Source organism: Sparus aurata, chromosome 11 (genome assembly GCF_900880675.1).
Source record: "Sparus aurata chromosome 11, fSpaAur1.1, whole genome shotgun sequence".
Lineage (NCBI taxonomy): Eukaryota > Metazoa > Chordata > Actinopteri > Spariformes > Sparidae > Sparus > Sparus aurata.
In genome coordinates, this window is record NC_044197.1 from 35300216 (window position 1) to 35319091 (window position 18876).

Consider the following 18876-nt stretch of genomic DNA (forward strand, 5'->3'; position numbering starts at 1 on the left):
ATGACGTCAAAGTCGCATTAAATGCGACCTGGCTGTTCAGATTGCGGTCGCATTCAAAAAAATCCGATACGTATCCGATTCAGTACCACATTTAAATGTGGCCTGAATCTGATTAGAAAATGTCAGATTCAATGCGACTTGTGCTGTTCACACTGTCAAAAGCAAATCAGATATGGGTCACATGAGCGAAAAAATCGGATTAAGGTCACTTGTAACTGCAATGTGAACGTAGCCTATTAAGCACCGTTCAGCTGGACTGCGCTCCTCCCCATGTAACTTCTCTGTCCCACTCAGGGGAGGAGCAAAGGAGGAGCACACAGTGATATATAAAAAAAAATAAATAAAAAAGAACGGTTCCCAGCTGCGATTCGGATCCCATCGTTCATGTTAACGAGCCGTTCAATAGAATCGGTTCGTTCGTGAACGTCACAACACTAACAGATACACATAGACGCCTCATTGAGCGCTGGACCATATGTCGACGTCGCCGCCATATTTGAGGAGGCAGATCCGCCCCGTGAACTAATACAAGTCAATGGGGTGAACTTTATCATGCTCCTTCTACAAAGTGCTATAAGTTAATGTGTCTTCACACATGTACGGATATATTCAGGAAACAGAGAGGAACCAAAAACAACAACGTCAAACAACGTCTAGACGTTCTCTGAGGATTATAAACGTTAGCTAATCCTCATATGTTCAGTATACAGGTCGGCACCAAACCATTTTATAATTTTATGTTTTTATGAGTGTTTACAGCTATGTAACGCTGTTACTGTGTCAAAGTCAAGAATATGCAGAAAGATAGTAGTACTACTACTACTACGATTTCACTAATAATAATGTTGAAAACTATATATGGTGCATATTTATAATAGTAGCCTGCCTTCACTTTTTTTTTTTTACCATACCATATATACATACCATATGTTATAATGTTCTGTCATGTTGTATATCTCTTCACTGCTGTTGCAGTTTCTGATCTTGATTTGCAGACTTGATTTTTGTCGCCATGATTGTTATTAGTAGTACTTAGAGCAAAAATCACTATTTATAAAAACGACGGTGTTTTTGATTCACACAGATGCCACATTTACATGTCAGGATGTGGTTATTATGGACAAATTAAATATTTAATTGTCATGTATCCTCACAGTAACAGCGTTACATACATTAGCAGCTGTAAACACTCATAAAAGCATTATAAAATGGTTTGGTGCCGACCTGTATACTTAACATATGAGGATTAGCTAACGTTTATAATCCTCAGAGAACGTTAAAGACGTTGTTTTTGGTTCCTCTCTGTTTCCTGAATATATCCGTACGTGTGTGAATGTGTAAATGAGAGACATTAACTTATGGCACTTTAAAGGAGCTTTATAAAGTTCACTCCATTGACTCGTATTAGTCCAGCGCTCAATGAGGCGTCTATGTATATATGTCTATGGTGCGACCACTGAGGAGTGTCTCTAGCGCCCCTAGTGGTAGTGACCACTGGTCTGTGCCAGAGACCATGGTCCCTTGACAGACCACGGAATCAGCTACAACCCCTGCTGCTGTGTTTGCTACAGGCTCCCGCAGACTCCCGCTAAAATCTTGAGAGAGGCACGACAGAGACACGGCTGTCTGTCCGCCAGTAAATCAGAACTCTCGCATCATACCGCCAGCTGCAGCCAGCTACGGTTCAAAATGGACAATGAAGAGGAATGTGAAGAAGAGAAAATTGGGTCGGAGGTGTCAGAAAGTCATGAGGTAGAGAATGGTACACTGCAGGGGAGTGTTATAAGTCCTACACTATTCACAATAATGATAAATGATATATTTGAAAAAATACCGATAGGAATGGGAAGATCTCTGTTTGCAGATGATGGGGCATTATGGAAGAAGGGAGGCAACATAGACCATTTAGTGAAGAAGCTGCAGGAAGGGATAGACCAAGTGGAAAAATGGGGAGCAGAATGGGGTTTTAAATTCTCAGTGGAAAAAAGTAAAGTAATGTTCTTCTCAAAAAAGAAAATCAGTGGAAATAAAAAGTTAAACTTATACGGAAAGAACTTAGAGTAAACAGCTTTCGATTCTTGGGGTTGATTTTTGATTCTAGATTAACGTGGAGAGAACATGTGAAGAGAATAGTAGAAAAAAGTAAGGGAGTATTAAATGTTATGAGGTGTTTGGCCGGATTAGAATGGGGAGCGGATTTTACTTCATTAAAATACATATATGTAGCACTAATTAGGTCTAGAATAGAGTATGGTAGTGTGGGATATGGATCAGCAGCTAAAATGGTCCTCTCACAGCTAGATGTTATCCAAGCTCGAGCATTAAGAATTTGTCTAGGAGCAATGACAACAGCACCAGTATGCTCCCTTCAGGTTGAAGCAGGAGAAATGCCATTATGGATTAGAAGGAAACAGCTTATAGCCAACTACTGGACAAACCTAAAAGGGCACAGTGAGGATCACCCAACAAAGAGAGTATTGGAGATGTGTTGGGAAAAAGGGAAAGAACAAAAAACAAGCTTTGGATGGGTCAGTGAGGGTATAGCTCAACAACTAAAAATACAGCAGATAGAATTCAGCCCAACAGTTCTGTGGACAACAAGACCAGAATGGATGTTAGAAGAATCAAGTGTAGATCTAGAAATATGGAACATCAAGAGAAGAAATAAGACAGCAGATATAGTACAGGAATTTTATAACTATGTAGATGAAAAGTATGGGGAATATGTGTACATATACACAGATGGTTCAAAAGAGCCGATAACAGGAGCAACAGGTGCAGCAGTAGTGATTCCCAGCAATCATACCACAATATCAAAGAGAACATCAGATCATTTAAGCATATATGCAGTAGAGCTATGCGCAATATTACTAGTAATAGAATGGATGGAGGACAAGGTGGACAAAAAGATAGTCATATGTAGTGATTCAGTTTCATCAATACTGAGCATTAAAAACAGGACAGGTAAAACACATCAAGAAATACTCTATGAAATACTCGTAAAAACATCCAGATTAATACAACAGGGGAGGGAAATAACGTTCATGTGGGTTCCAGCGCATTCAGGAATACAAGGAAATGAAAAAGCAGACAAAATTGCTAAGGAGGCAGTGAAGAAAGAAGAGGTGGAAATGAAAGTAAAATTATCAAAAGCAGAGGGGAAAAGTTTAGTATGGAAGGAAATGAATAATCAATGGAGTCAACATTGGAAGCAGGAGGAAAAAGGGAGACATCTATATAAATTACAAAGTGTAGTAGGAGATATAGGATGTTTTGGAGATAATAGAACAGAACAAGTAATCATGAGCAGAATGAGAATAGGGCACAGTAAATTGAACAGCACACTTAGTCTGATAGGCAAACATACAACGGGTTTGTGTAACTGTGGGGAGAGGGAGACAGTAGAACATGTGGTGATGGCATGTCCTGGTTATGAATGGGAGAGGGAGATGATGGCTACAGGGTTGTGGAAGGTGGGAGTAAGGGAAATTAACTTTAATAATATTATAGAATGTGGAAAATCTAGAGAAGGGAGGAGAATCATCTTCAGATTTCTTATATCAACTGGATTAATTAAAAGGATATAGAAGAAGAGAAAACGAGAAAAGTAAAGTCCAGCAGATGGCGGTATATGCAACATTAAGGACTGCCATTAAACACCAAAGAAGAAGAACAAGAAGAATGTGAAGAAGAGACTGCGGAGCAGCCAGTCGAGGAGCACCCATGGCCTTATTTAAAAGAACTGTTCGAGTTTGTGGGGTCTAAGAATAATTCTTGGCGAATGTGCTGCGTCTTATGCAAACCTAAAGTCCATGAAGTGTTGACATTCAAGAACTCTCCGTCTAACCTCAGGAAACACATACAGGTAAGTCATTAAGGCTAGCTAACGTTAGTAATGTTGCGCTAAATTGGGCTGGTTAGGCTAGGTCAAGGCTAAGTTAACTAGCTAGCTACCGTTATCAGACTACCCTATATGACCATTTTAATATGCTAAATCAACTTGGAGCCCAGGCGTTTATAAGAACCAGGCGCATATTTGCAACAGCCAGGCTACTGTTTATTTTTGCAATGACCAGGGATACCAATAAACAGCTATCAGCACACAATCAACACACGGACACACACACACGAACACAGAGCCCTCCTCTGTTGTTCACCCTGAGGTTTCTCCAATTTTTCCCTGTTAAAAGGTTTTTCTATGGAGTTTTACCTCAGTCGATGTGAGGGTCTTACGGCAGAGGATGTTGTTATGATGCCATGTAAAGCCCTTTGAGACAAACTGTAAAAACGGGCTACACAAATAAAATTGCCTTGCCTTGCCTAACCAGTTAAACGGCCCAAATCGTATCACTTGACTTAATTGTGGCTCTCCTACATTTGTCCCTCTAGAGAACACACGAGAGACACCTGGAGAGGTATACAAAGCTCACAACCCTGAAAAGGAAGAACGACGAAGAACCTAAGGACCAAGCACCCAAGCAGGTGAAACTTTGGGAAGGCAGGCACGTGTCACAGAAAAGTGTGGATAATCATATCGTTGACTTTGTAGTTCAGGGCCTGCACCCTCTGAGTGTTGTTGAGGAGGAGGCTTTACAACATCTCGTGCATCACCTGCAACCAAATGCAAAGGTCATGGCTCGTAATACGATGAAAAGCAAGATCGAAAAAGCAACACAGGAGATGAAAAAAAATCTCAAGGTTGCGATGCGCGATGTCGAGTTCATCGGAACCACTACAGATTGCTGGACAGCACATAGAAAGGGCTTCATCGGTGTCACAGCACACTGGATACAACCCACAAGTCTGCAGAGGTGCTGTGCTGCACTAGCGTGCAAGCAACTGAAAGGACCACACAACTTTACTGCACTCGCAGATGCTCTGACTGAAATACATACAGGTATGTAGGCTATTGGTAAGTTTAGTAGTATTTTACTTAAGTCCAATCCAGTTAAAATGTATAGGTTTGTTACTCACATTTTAATACATTACTTTTAACTAATATCTGGTTCCTTAACTTCTTATCTGTGCATTTATGTGTATGTGTCTGTGCATTTTCCCTGGCTACTGCGAACTTGAATTTCCTGTGGGATCAATACCGTATCTGCTTGCCTTTTCTCTTATCCGTCTGTCTGTGTAGAGTTCAACATCAGAGACAAGATTGTACGTACAACGACAGATAGTGGCTCCAATTTTGTGAAAGCCTTCCGAGTGTATGGTGTCACTGAAGATGAAAACAACAACGCAGAACCACTCGGGGCAGAGCCAGATCAATCAGGTGAGTGTTACACATTGGTTTGTGATGATGACATAGCTATTGTCCAGTGTTTGGGTGTATTGAAAAGCACCCTATGAATGCAGTTAATATTTTATTATTTTATTAAGCAGGAGAAGAGGACAGTGAAGAGGACATGGTTGAGTCCGTTGAAGCCGGTCCCTTGTTGGAGCAGGATGATGGGCTCGAATACCAGCTGCCAAAGCAGCATCGGTGTGCCTGTCACCTTTTGAACCTGGTGGGTGATTGATTGAGTTTATGGATTGAGTAAAAATGGTAATCCAAGGGATGACATGTAAGTGTGAACACTTATTTCCAACACGGTCCTTTGATATTAACAGGTGGCCACAGTTGATGTCAAAGCAGCGAATGATAACCCGGTGTACATAAAGCTCTCTCGCTCATCATTTGCAAAGTGCCAGGCTCTCTGGAACAAGAGCAGCAGATCCACCACAGCTTCAGAGATCATTGAAGAGCACTGCAAACTCCAGCTCCTCAGGCCATGTGAAACAAGGTACACTTTGCACTTTGAGATATGTTCAGCCCTCTGTTTCAGATGTAAACCACTATACAAATATAATGTATCCTTTTTTATTGTTACAAGGTGGAATTCTCTCTTCTATGCTATTGAGCGGATTGTACGAATCATTAAGGAACAAGGAGAAGCAGCCATTGCAGCGGTCAGCAGCGCGCTGAAGATTCTGATGTAAGTTTACTTTGCATTAACACCTAACTGTAGGGTTGGCTGGTGTAAGTAAACATGCAGGAGAGAATCAACATGAGCAGCTAGCTTCTTTATTCACCATCTTTTCAGGCGATACATTCTCTCTTCACTGCTGTTCTTCTACCTGCACTGAAGAATGCGTGATAACTTGTAGTGCTCACTTATAGTGCCACTTAGTGGCCTAACGGAGTAGAACTAGGCATAATGCACTTGTGACAAAGAACACAACAATTACTGCCTGCCTTGGATATTTTTAGGTGTTGTGGGCCTTGTTGTTCCATGCAAACATGTTTGACTGCCTAGACATTGATGGTTTTGTGCGTGTCTGTGTGTTACTCAGGTTCACTTCTGCCGAGATTGCATTTCTCACGGAATACGCAGAGACCATGAGCCCAGTTGCAGGGCAGTTAGCCGTCTTCAGGGAGAGGCCAACGTGCAGCTGGGTTGGCTTGTACCCACCATCACACTGCTCAAGTCCAAGCTCCACAACCTTCACACCACTTCCAAGTACTGTGGGCCCTTGGTGAACGCTCTTCTAGCAGGACTTGAACGTCGCTCCGAAGAGATGCTAGCTGAACCAGAGCTGATTGCTGCTGCCATTCTTGTCCCCAAATTCAGAACACGCTGGACCACTGATGAAGGCATCCTTAAATGTGGTATGTGCTGCATCACTTTCTTTTTGTTTAATATTATGCTATTTTTAATATGCTTAACACCCTAAAACTCACTACCCTCACATCTCTTTGTACATTCAAACAAAGTGGATCTTAACCGACTGTTCGGTTGCTATGGCGCCGTACTAGGTGGCAGCCTGTAACAGCAGCTCCCGTGGGTTTTTAAGTTTTTTTGTAGTTTTTGTTGTATTTCTGTACTGATTTTCGCTGAACTTTTGGCAACTCTTCTCCAGAGACTGAGAGAAGACGAACACCTTTCTTTTTTTCTTTTTTAAACTTTTACGGCGCTTTTTTTGTGATGGTTTTGCTAGCCCTAGCAACGGAGGGTCAGGAGCGCATCACTGAGCGCACTGTTTACACACGCGACCAGCTGATTGCGCTGTGTGAACCTGCACTGCTGCCCGGAACCAGGCCTGAGGTCCTGAAGGAGCTGCGGAGGAGACGCCGTGGCTGCAGAGCTGGAGTCAAACGGAGGGTGAAGAGGAGGAGACACAGACCGGCTGTACCGGCGATCGTCATGGGGAACGTGAGGTCTCTGGGGAACAAGACGGACGAGCTCGCCGCGCTGATAAAGGCTCAGAGTGAATATCGTGAGTGCAGTGTGTTGTGTTTCACGGAGACATGGCTTCACTCAAACATCCCGGACCACAGCGTGGCGATTCCCGGCTTCAGCACTGTTCAGGCGGACAGGGAAGTGACAAGCAGCGGAAAGAAAAAAGGAGGAGGGATTGCACTGTATGTGAGTGAGAGGTGGTGTAATCCCGGACATGTTCATGTGAAGAAACGTATCTGTACCCCGGACATTGAACTGTTGACTGTGGGACTGTAGCAGCAGTCTCTCCCTCCAACTTGTTCGGGTGTTTCCATCGCAGGTGGTTTAGCATGGATCCCGTGCTGTTGTTGTAAGCCAACTTTGCCTGACATAGCCTACACTCAACTTGATTTCCACTGGCAGTTTGTTCAAAAAACACACAGTGCTCCGCTTGTTGACCGCCGCCATCGTGTCCCCCAGTCAACTTGAAGTGACGTGACGTGACATTGGCTGTGGGTTTTTTTTTTTTTTTTATATCAACGTAACATTGTGCCCCATTCATCTATTATGTATGCGGATAACTGCGCTAGTGGGAACATTTAATTGTATAGTTAGTTAATGTTATTATCTGAAGCTTTCAGGCAACATTATCTTACTTTCACTTTTAAAAATTGCGTCCATCCAATTTTCCTTCGGCCGTCGGTATCAATTTATAGCGGGTCGCAGGGCTTGACGCTAAGCTTTTTTCCAAGTAGCACTGTGCTACCATGCTGAAAAATTTAGTAGCCCACAACACTTTTTAGTAGCACAATGAAAATTCAGCAATGTTGGTAAAAACGTCATTTTCAAACAAATAAAGTATTTATTTAGCCTAATCCTAACCCTGTAGACTAATTTTAATGTTATAACTGGCTCTTTTAAACTGGAAGAATGTCCCTGCTCCAGCAGTCAGCATAGTCTGGTCTCCTGACCCGCTTGGAACTAAGCCACCTCTCTACGGCTGGACTTGGGTCATAGCTCTCCAGTGGAGGCCCCTCGAGGCTGATGCGCATCAGGTCCTCTGTTGTGGACACGGCCAGGCTGCTTCGTGTGGAGGTCTTAAAGCTTCACAGCTACAGTGCCCCGGCTGCCTCCCAGTGTCCAACATAACATTTTTTTCTTACTGGCCCGCTTGGCCAGTAGATTCGAGTTTTACTGGCCCCATGTGTAATTATAGTGGCCCAGCCACGAAAAAAATTAAAATAACTGTTTTTCTGGAAAAAAAAAGACTTGTTTATAAACTGAAATTGTTCCCATTTAATTGTTTGGAGAGTCTGTCCCTGCAAAATCAGTATGATCTGGCAGTGGTGGCAAAAAGTAATAGGGGTTTGCGTTATAACAAGTATTACAATTTCAAAATTGAAATGACAACATATTTAATATTTTGAGATGTATCATTTCTCTCACTCCTATAATTATGTTATCATTTTTCAGGTGATTGATTTTCTGAAAGCACTGTACAAACAGTACCATTAATTATCCCAAAGTGGAGGGATCAGTATACCTGGATCATTTTTTAAAGGCCCCCATAATAACCACACCCTGACATGTAAATGTGACATCTGTCTTGATTCATTTAATTTAACTTAAAATATGGAAAACTGACTGCATAATATATGAATCAGAAACAGAAATGCTTTACAGCAGTTCCCATTCAAAGTCAAGAATATGCATAATAATAATAATAATAATAATAATAATAATAATAATAATAATAATAATAATGATGATAATGATAATAATAATGATAATAATGATAATAATAATGATAATAATAATAATAATAATAAACTATATATATGCTTGTCTTGCGAGTCTAATTTATTTTGAAAAAACATCAAGGAAGAAGACGTGACCACTGACACTGCACGTTTTTCTTTTTACGCCTTTTTCACGTGTTGTGCCCAGAAGGATGCCAGAGAACTCACAGAGAAGCTGGAGAAGTTTGTGACATTTTCATCCCGGATTTTTGTGAGGAGGGAATTAAACTCCTGTCCCAAATAAACGCCTGGCCTGTTAAGTGATTGAAACAAATAAACGCCAGGCTATTATTGGGTATTTTGCGGTAGTTCCCTCCTCATCAGCACGAGCTGAACAATAAAATCTAACACAGCAAGAGAGGCGGGACTTAAGGCAGAACAGCCAATCATCAGCCGGTCAGTCCCAAAGCCGGTGTCATGTTTGAAGCAGCAACAGGAGAGGGAAGAGAGAGGAGGCAGCTGCAGCGAGTGCAGACACAGAGCGGCCATAGAAACTGAGCGACTGTAGTGAGGCGTTTGTGCAAAACTGCGGATAAACGGCAGAAAAAATGTGGGTGTTGACTGCTCAGTGCTCACGTAAACAGCAAAACGGTGTATGTACTACAGTTTTGTCGGAGTCGCACTGATGCGACTGAATGTAATTTTCTATTCGCACTGGAAATAATCAACTCACAAATGCGAGCAAAACAGTCGCACTGTCGAGCCCTGGGTCGGCTCTGGTACGGAATGTAATCTGTGCTACTGTCGGAAAACGGGTCGGATGCGGTGACCCGCGCAGGACTCTGCTCTAAGTGACCATTTTAATCCTCTAGCCAATTATCAAGCTAAATATCCAACATGCTAGTTAACGTCAAAGACTGTGGTGGAAGACGACGGTAAAATATTTCCACTAGATTTATTTATGCCTGAATTTTTAAGGTGTGGCGGCTTTTATTTTGCCGTGGCGGTGCGCCACAGTAAATTACATGTAGAGGAAACCCTGAATAGTATATATATTGATGAGAAATGAACGAGGAGGAGGAGGAGGAGAAAAAAAAAGACGTGTAAACGGTTATTGATTTTTCTAAACGGTTATGATTTGTTATCCGTGTACCCGTTTACACGTGTAGACGTTGACACCCCTAGTTGGGGGTGTTATTGCGTCCCTCACCAACTCATCCACAACTTCAATCCCTTCGCGGTCCATCTGATATCATTTTAATAATTCCCCGTTATTTAGCGTCTCCAAACCATTCGGCTGTGACCAGGTCTTAGCGAGTTAGGAGTCCTCTGGACTACTTCTAAGGTCTCCCACACTTCGGTGCTACTTTTAGGCTTAAAATGTTTTGTGAATAACTCTTATTTTCAAAAATTAGGAGTCCTAAAGTTACGATTGACACGCCCATTATTTTTAGGAGTTGCTCCTAAATTCGCCTGTTAGGAGCTACTTTTAGCCTTAAGATTCTTTGTGAATACGGGCCCAGGTCACTTGGTGCTCGACTTGCCATCTTTCTCCCTCTCTCTCTGTCTCTCGCCTCTGCGCTGTCACGTGATGACAACCACACATTAGTGCTGCTGGACATAGAATCATTTTTAGGCATTTAATAAATTATATTTCATAATTAATCCTTATCTCCTATATAAGTGAATTGCATTTTTTTTAAATGACGGTATTGAAACTGATACCGTTGCTATTTTTATGACCCTGTGGTATAACGTATTAGGGTCAATGACAAATAAAGCTCCTGAAAAAGTATTTTCAAAAAGTATTTTCAATATAGATGAAATGCATATTTTTGAGTCCAGAAAAATGTGTTTGAACAAGTCTCATTTATCGAATAACTTTTCTTACTGTTTTAACTCATTTTTTAACAGTATTTTTAACTTCACGAAAAAATGGCAGTTGGCGCAACCAAAAATGTCAGGTGGCGCAACCAAATATTTATAAAAATATATATACATTCCTAATATTTATTTCAAGATTATTTCTTTGGCAACTATCCTTGAGGGTGTCTACACTAGGTGATACATTGTTTTATTATTGTGTTTTGTTTTTTTTTTTACAATAATTTAAGATTTTTGCATTTTGTAGGTCAGGTTTTAAGTATCGTTAACGTCCAATTTTACATTTAAAGACAGGAAAATAATTGCACAAATACAAAAATTCATATATTCAGTATAATAACTACACACATTACATTTAGAAACCATTTGGTCACTTTGACCTATCATTTATTGGTTTACAGTGGTTGCACCACCTGACGAATATTGGTTGCACCACCTGACAACATTAGTTATGACATGAAATATGCTGAAAAAAATGCATTTTCATTAAAATAGTAGCATAGTATTTTTTAGATAGAGACTTAAACCCAACCCATCAAAAACACTTCAGATAAGATTACATTCGATACAACACTACAACACTATAACACTGTTGTAAATGCAACAATGAAGTATCTTTTAACAAAATCGGAACATTTTCAAATGTTGGGTCAACATTGGTAGACAATATCTCATCTCAGTTTTGTGTATTAAAGCACTCCGAGTCTGAATGCATTAGCCGTGTGTGCCGTGAATTGAGAGGCTCTGGCTCTGCAACCACTTTGAGCACTTCAGCTGTGTAGAAAAAAATGATGTCAGCACGATGGTACTCTGTTACCACTAGTTGAAATAAGTACAGCTTTGGCCAACAATTCGATTTTCTCACCGGCATGTATTCTCGGACAATTGCAGTTGTCTGATTGAGTAGCATAGTCAAACTATGGCTGTAATCCGATTAACCTGTGCATGTTTAAATGTACTGTCTGTGTTAAGAGGTTGTAAAAATCTTGGGGTCTGGATGGGTGGCTTTACAAGTTTTTCCTCTCTCTTGTATCTCTAAGCAAAAAAATCGTGATTCTCATTTTTTCCAGAATCGTGCAGCCCTACTTGCCATGATAGTTATCCAACTTCAAACATTCAAAGTTAGGAAACTTGCTTTAAAAATCTTGTTTCAGTGAGATACAGTTGAGTCTGTATACGAGTGACAAAAGATGTTCTCTCACTGAGAACAGCTTGAACATTGCCATAGGTGAGTTTTGACCAGAATTGAATTAAAACACAACTGCAATCATGTTTGCCATAATATTTTTTCATATATTCTAAATCTTTTTTCAATGAAATACAGGTCAGAGTGCCAAAAGACACTTCTCTCACCGCTTGAAAATCAGCACAAGTGATTTATGGCAGAAAATGATTTAAAGTACAACTGAAACAATGTCTACGATGTTATTTATCCAAATTCATACATTCTGAGGTGGTCAAACTTACTAACAAAAATGAATTAAAACACAACTTAAATTATGTTTGCCATAATATTTATCCAAATTTATACATTCTAAGGTGGGAAACTTGCTTGAAAAAACTTTATTCAGTGAGATACAACCTAATCTATTTCTTGGTGCAATAAGACGCTTTTCTCAAAATTTACATCAGTGAGTTTTGACCAAAAACAAATGAAAACGCATCTAGAACCATGTTTTCCATAATATTTATCCAAATTCATACTTTTTTAAGAAGGGAAACTAACTTGTGTGAGAGAAATGTTTGATATATTGTGCTTACATATGAAATGTAATGATAGATAGATAGATGGATAGATGGATGGACATAAAGGATCTTAGTTAAGGAGTTCAAACCAAAGGGGGTTGGTGAAGCTCTTCTGTGTTTAAGCATTTTGAAATTAAATTGTGTGGGAAATGGGGCTGCCCCCGACCAAGGATTTTCTTGGTCGACCAGTGGTCGTCATTTAGAGCGATTAGTTGACTAATCGATGCTGTATATATTAATTTTTTTTTCACCCAAGTATACTAGCCTCAGGGACAGAATAACATAAAATTGTGACACAGCCGCGTGCTATAAATCTGCCGGCTGTTAATGACACCGGCAAATTGTCTAATACTAGCGCATATAACAACAATAAAAAGTATTTATCTCTGCTTTCAAACGTTTGGGCCGCCATGGGCAGGTAGCTAGGCTACTTTCATGTTTAAGATGTTACATCATGTTCGTCGTGGAGGAGTGATGGGCGAAGTTTTTCTTGCAAAGTTTGCATTTCTTGGGGTCATCCTTCTTTTCAAAACGATTCAATATTTTAGACGTCTTTCCCGACATGGTTGGCTATTAATTGTTAACTGTCTAACCGCGATGTCGAAGGGACCTGCCGTGCCTTTTATACACAGGCCAGCCACCAGTCACATAGATTTTGACTTAATTTTGACAAGACACAGCTCCACATGTTTTTTTCCTGCGACCAATTGACCAATGAAATTTTGGTCGGCTAATGAGTTTTTGGTCGACTATTTGGGGGCAGCCCTAATGGGAAACTGTCTAAACCTTTGCTGTGCAAAGATTATGTGTGACAAGTATGGAGACTTGACATGCACATTTAACATTCTGGGAGAAATTTGGGTTTCCAGAAAAATGTAACTTTAGTCCCATTCCAGTAGAAAAAATGATAACACAATTAGTAACTGCTGAAATTAAAAAAGATACAAATTATGTTGGTTGGCAAGGTTTACAAACCAAAAGTAACACCTCCTAAAGCAGCCCAACTTGATGGAGAACGGTGAGCAGAAACACAGAAACACACACACACAAAAGGATGAGATACACGCCATCATTTTGGGCACGGACTGGCCTGGGTTCAGTAGGTTAGTGTGGCAATGTGTGGGGGTCACACTCTGGCATGTTACGTCACACCACCACACTCTGGAATGTCACATCACATCACTACATACTCTGGCATGTCACGTCACACCACCACACCACACTCTGCATGTGACTTCACAACAACACACTCTGGGTCACACCACGTCACACCTAGCACGTCACGTCACACCACCAAACTTTGGCATGTCACCTCTCACAACCACACTCTGGCATGTCATGTCACACCACCGCACTCTAGCAGGTCATGTCACACCACCAAACTCTGGCATCTCATGTCACACCACCACACTCTAAGTAACACCACGACACTCTGGCATGTGACCTCAGACCACTACACTCTGGCATGTGACCTCAGACCACTACACTCTGTCATGTCACGTCACACCACCACACTTTGGCATGTCACGTCACACCACCGCACTCTGGCATGTCACGTCACACCACCACACCACACTCTGCATGTGACTTCACAACAACACACTCTGGGTCACACCACGTCACACCTAGCACGTCACGTCACACCACCAAACTTTGGCATGTCACCTCTCACAACCACAGTCTGGCATGTCATGTCACACCACCGCACTCTAGCAGGTCATGTCACACCACCAAACTCTGGCATCTCATGTCACACCACCACACTCTAAGTAACACCACGACACTCTGGCATGTGACCTCAGACCACTACACTCTGGCATGTGACCTCAGACCACTACACTCTGTCATGTCACGTCACACCACCACACTTTGGCATGTCACGTCACACCACCGCACTCTGGCATGTCACGTCACACCACACCACCAGCTCTGCAATGACACGTCACACCACCACATGTCACGTCACACCACACCACCAGCTCTGCAATGACACGTCACAACACTACACTCTGTCATGTCATGTCACACCGCCACACTCTAGCATGTCACGTCACACCAACACACTTTGGCATGTCACGTCACACCACCGCGCTCTGGCATGTCACGTCACACCACACCACCAACATCACACAACCACACCCTGCATGTCACGTCACACCACCGCACTCTGGCATGTCACGTCACACCAACACACTTTGGCATGTCACGTCACACCACCGCACTCTGGCATGTCACGTCACACCACACCACCAACATCACACAACCACACCCTGCATGTCACGTCACACCACCGCACTCTGGCATGTCACGTCACACCACACCACCAACGTCACAACACCACACCCTGGCATGTCACGTCACACCACCACACTCTGGGTCACACTACGGCACTCTGGCATGTCACGTCACAACACCACCCTCTGGCATGTCACGTCACACCACCACACTCTGGCATGTCACGTCACACCACCACACTCTGGCATTTCACATGACACCACCACCCTCTGGCATGTCTCTTCACACCACCATACTCTGCCATGTTACGTCACACCAACCTCTGGCATGTCACTTCACACCACCACACTTTGCCATTTCACGTCACAGTACCACAACACACTCTGGCATGTCACGTCACACCACCACAACACACTCTGCCATGTCACGTCACACCACCACCCTCTGGCATTACACGTCACACCACCACCCTCTGGCATGTCACGTCACATCACCGCACTCTGACATGTCACGTCACACCACACCACCAACGTCACAACACCACACTCTGGCATGTCATGTCACACCGCCGCACTCTAGCATGTCACGTCACACCACACCACCAACGTCACAACACCACACCCTGGCATGTCACGTCACACCACCACACTCTGGGTCACACTACCGCACTCTGGCATGTCACGTCACAACACCACCCTCTGGCATGTCACGTAACACCACCACACTCTGGCATGTCACGTCACACCACCACACTCTGGCATGTCACGTCACACCACCACACTCTGGCATGTCACGTCACACCACCACACTCTGGCATTTCACGTCACACCACCACACTGTGGCATGTCTCTTCACACCACCATACTCTGGCATGTCACGTCACACCACCACACTCTGGCATGTCACTTCACACCACCACACTCTGGCATGTCATGTCACACCACCACACTCTGGCATGTCATGTCACACTACCACACTTTGCCATTTCACCTCACAACACCACATGCGGGCTCACACCACCACACCCTGCCATGTTACGTCACACCACACCACCAACGTCACAACACCACACCCTGGCATGTCACGTCACACAACCACAACCTGGCATGTCACGTCACACCACCATACTCTAGCATGACACGTCACACCACCACACTCTGGCATGTCACGTCACACCACCACACTCTGGCATGTCATGTCACACTACCACACTTTGCCATTTCACCTCACAACACCACATGCGGGCTCACACCACCACACCCTGCCATGTTACGTCACACCACACCACCAACGTCACAACACCACACCCTGGCATGTCACGTCACACAACCACAACCTGGCATGTCACGTCACACCACCATACTCTAGCATGACACGTCACACCACCACACTCTGGCATGTCACGTCACACCACCACACTCTGGCATGTCATGTCAATCCATTGCACTATTGCATGACACGTCACACCACCACACTCTGGCATGTCACGTCACACCACCACACTCTGGCATGTCACGTCACACCACCACACTCTGGCATGTCACATCACACCACCACACTCTGGCATGTCACGTCACACCACCACACTCTGGCATGTCACGTCACACCACCACACTCTGGCATGTCACGTCAATCCATCGCACTATTGCATGACACGTCACACCACCACACTCTGGCATGTCACGTCACACCACCACACTCTGGCATGTCACGTCACACCACCACACTCTGGCATGTCACGTCAATCCATCGCACTATTGCATGACACGTCACACCACCACACTCTGGCATGTCACGTCACACCACCACACTCTGGCATGTCACGTCAATCCATTGCACCATTGCATGACACGTCACACCACCACACTCTGGCATGTCACGTCAATCCATTGCACTATTGCATGACACGTCACACCACCACACCCTGGCATGTCACGTCACACCACCACACTCTGGGTCACACTACCGCACTCTGGCATGTCACGTCACACCACCACACTCTGGCATGTCATGTCACACCACCACACTCTGGCATGTCATGTCACACCACCACACTCTGGCATGTCACGTCACACCACCACACTCTGGCATGTCACGTCAATCCATCGCACTATTGCATGACACGTCACACCACCACACTCTGGCATGTCACGTCACACCACCACACTCTGGCATGTCACCTCACAACACCACATGCGGGCTCACACCACCACACCCTGCCATGTTACATCACACCACACCACCAACGTCACAACACCACACCCTGGCATGTCACGTTACACAACCACAACCTGGCATGTCACGTCACACCACCACACTCTGGCATGTCACGTCAATCCATTGCACTATTGCATGACACGTCACACCACCACACTCTGGCATGTCACGTCACACGACCACACTCTGGCATGTCACGTCACACCACCACACTCTGGCATTTCACATGACACCACCACCCTCTGGCATGTCTCTTCACACCACCATACTCTGGCATGTCACGTCACACCACCACACTCTGGCATGTCACGTCACACCACCACACTCTGGCATGTCACGTCAATCCATCGCACTATTGCATGACACGTCACACCACCACACTCTGGCATGTCACGTCACACCACCACACTCTGGCATGTCAGGTCACACCACCACACTCTGGCATTTCACATGACACCACCACCCTCTGGCATGCCTCTTCACACCACCATACTCTGGCATGTCACGTCACACCACCACACTCTGGCATGTCGAGTCACACTACCACACTTTGCCATTTCACCTCACAACACCACATGCGGGCTAACACCACCACACCCTGCCATGTTACGTCACACCACACCACCAACGTGACAACACCACACCCTGGCATGTCACGTCACACGACCACAACCTGGCATGTCACGTCACACCACCATACTCTGGCATGTCACTTCACACCACCACCCTCTGGCATGTCAAGTCACACCACCGCACTCTGACATGTCATGTCACACAACACCACACCCTGGCATGTCATTTCACACCGCCGCACTCTGGCATGTCACGTCACATCACCGCACTCTGACATGTCATGTCACACAACACCACACTATGGCATGTCATGTCACACCGCCGCACTCTGGCATGTCACGTCACACCATCGCACTCTGACATGTCATGTCACACAACACCACACTCTGGCATGTCATGTCACACCGCCGCACTCTAGCATGTCACGTCACACCACCACACCCTGCATGTCACGTCACACCACACCACCAACGTCACAACACCACACCCTGGCATGTCACGTCACACCACCACACTCTGGCATGTCACGTCACACCACCACACTCTGGGTCACTCCACCACAATGTGGCATTTTTTTGTCACACCACCACACCACACTCTGCCAGCTTACCTCACACCACCACACTCTGGGTCACACCCCTACACTCTGTCATGTCACGTTACACCAGCACACTTTGGCATGTCACATCAGACACCCACAGTTTAGGTCACACCACCACACTTTGGCATGTCACGTCACACCACCACACTCTGGCATTTCACATGACACCACCACCCTCTGGCATGTGTCTTCACACCACCACCCTCTGCCATGTCACGTCACCCCACCTCAACATACCCTGGTATGTCACCTCACACCTCCACCCTCTGGCATGTCAAGTCACACTACCACACTCTGGGCCACTCCACCACAATGTGGCATTTCTTGTCACATCACCACACCACACTCTGCCAGCTTACCTCACACCACCACACTCTGGGTCACACCCCTACACTCTGTCATGTCACGTTACACCAGCACACTTTGGCATGTCACATCAGACACCCACAGTTTAGGTCACACCACCACACTCTGGCATGTCACGTCACACCACCACACTCTGGCATTTCGCATGACACCACCACCCTCTGGCATGTCTCGACACCACCACCCTCTGGCATGTCACGTCACACCACCACACTCTGGCATTTCACATGACACCACCACCCTCGGGCATGTCTCGACACCACCACCCTCTGGCATGTCACGTCACACCACCACACTCTGGCATTTCACATGA

The 18876-nt window shown here is 44.4% G+C and overlaps 1 protein-coding gene across 3 annotated transcripts in view; it reads left to right on the plus strand.

Annotated features, from left to right (window-relative positions):
• Positions 1-3698: 3698 nt before the first annotated feature.
• Positions 3699-18876, plus strand: part of LOC115590972 (uncharacterized) — a 29812-nt gene continuing 14634 nt past the window's right edge. For 2 of the 3 annotated variants that reach the window (XM_030432486.1, XM_030432487.1), the window contains exons 1-7: positions 3699-3865; positions 4390-4897; positions 5138-5275; positions 5386-5510; positions 5614-5786; positions 5877-5978; positions 6337-6652. In XM_030432486.1, coding sequence (XP_030288346.1) covers positions 3782-3865; positions 4390-4897; positions 5138-5275; positions 5386-5510; positions 5614-5786; positions 5877-5978; positions 6337-6523 — 1317 coding nt within the window. In that variant the 5' untranslated portion in view covers positions 3699-3781 and the 3' untranslated portion in view covers positions 6524-6652. Of the gene's footprint in view, positions 3866-4389; positions 4898-5137; positions 5276-5385; positions 5511-5613; positions 5787-5876; positions 5979-6336; positions 6653-6903; positions 6919-18876 lie in introns of those variants that run through there. The other variant, XM_030432488.1, reaches the window with a different exon arrangement.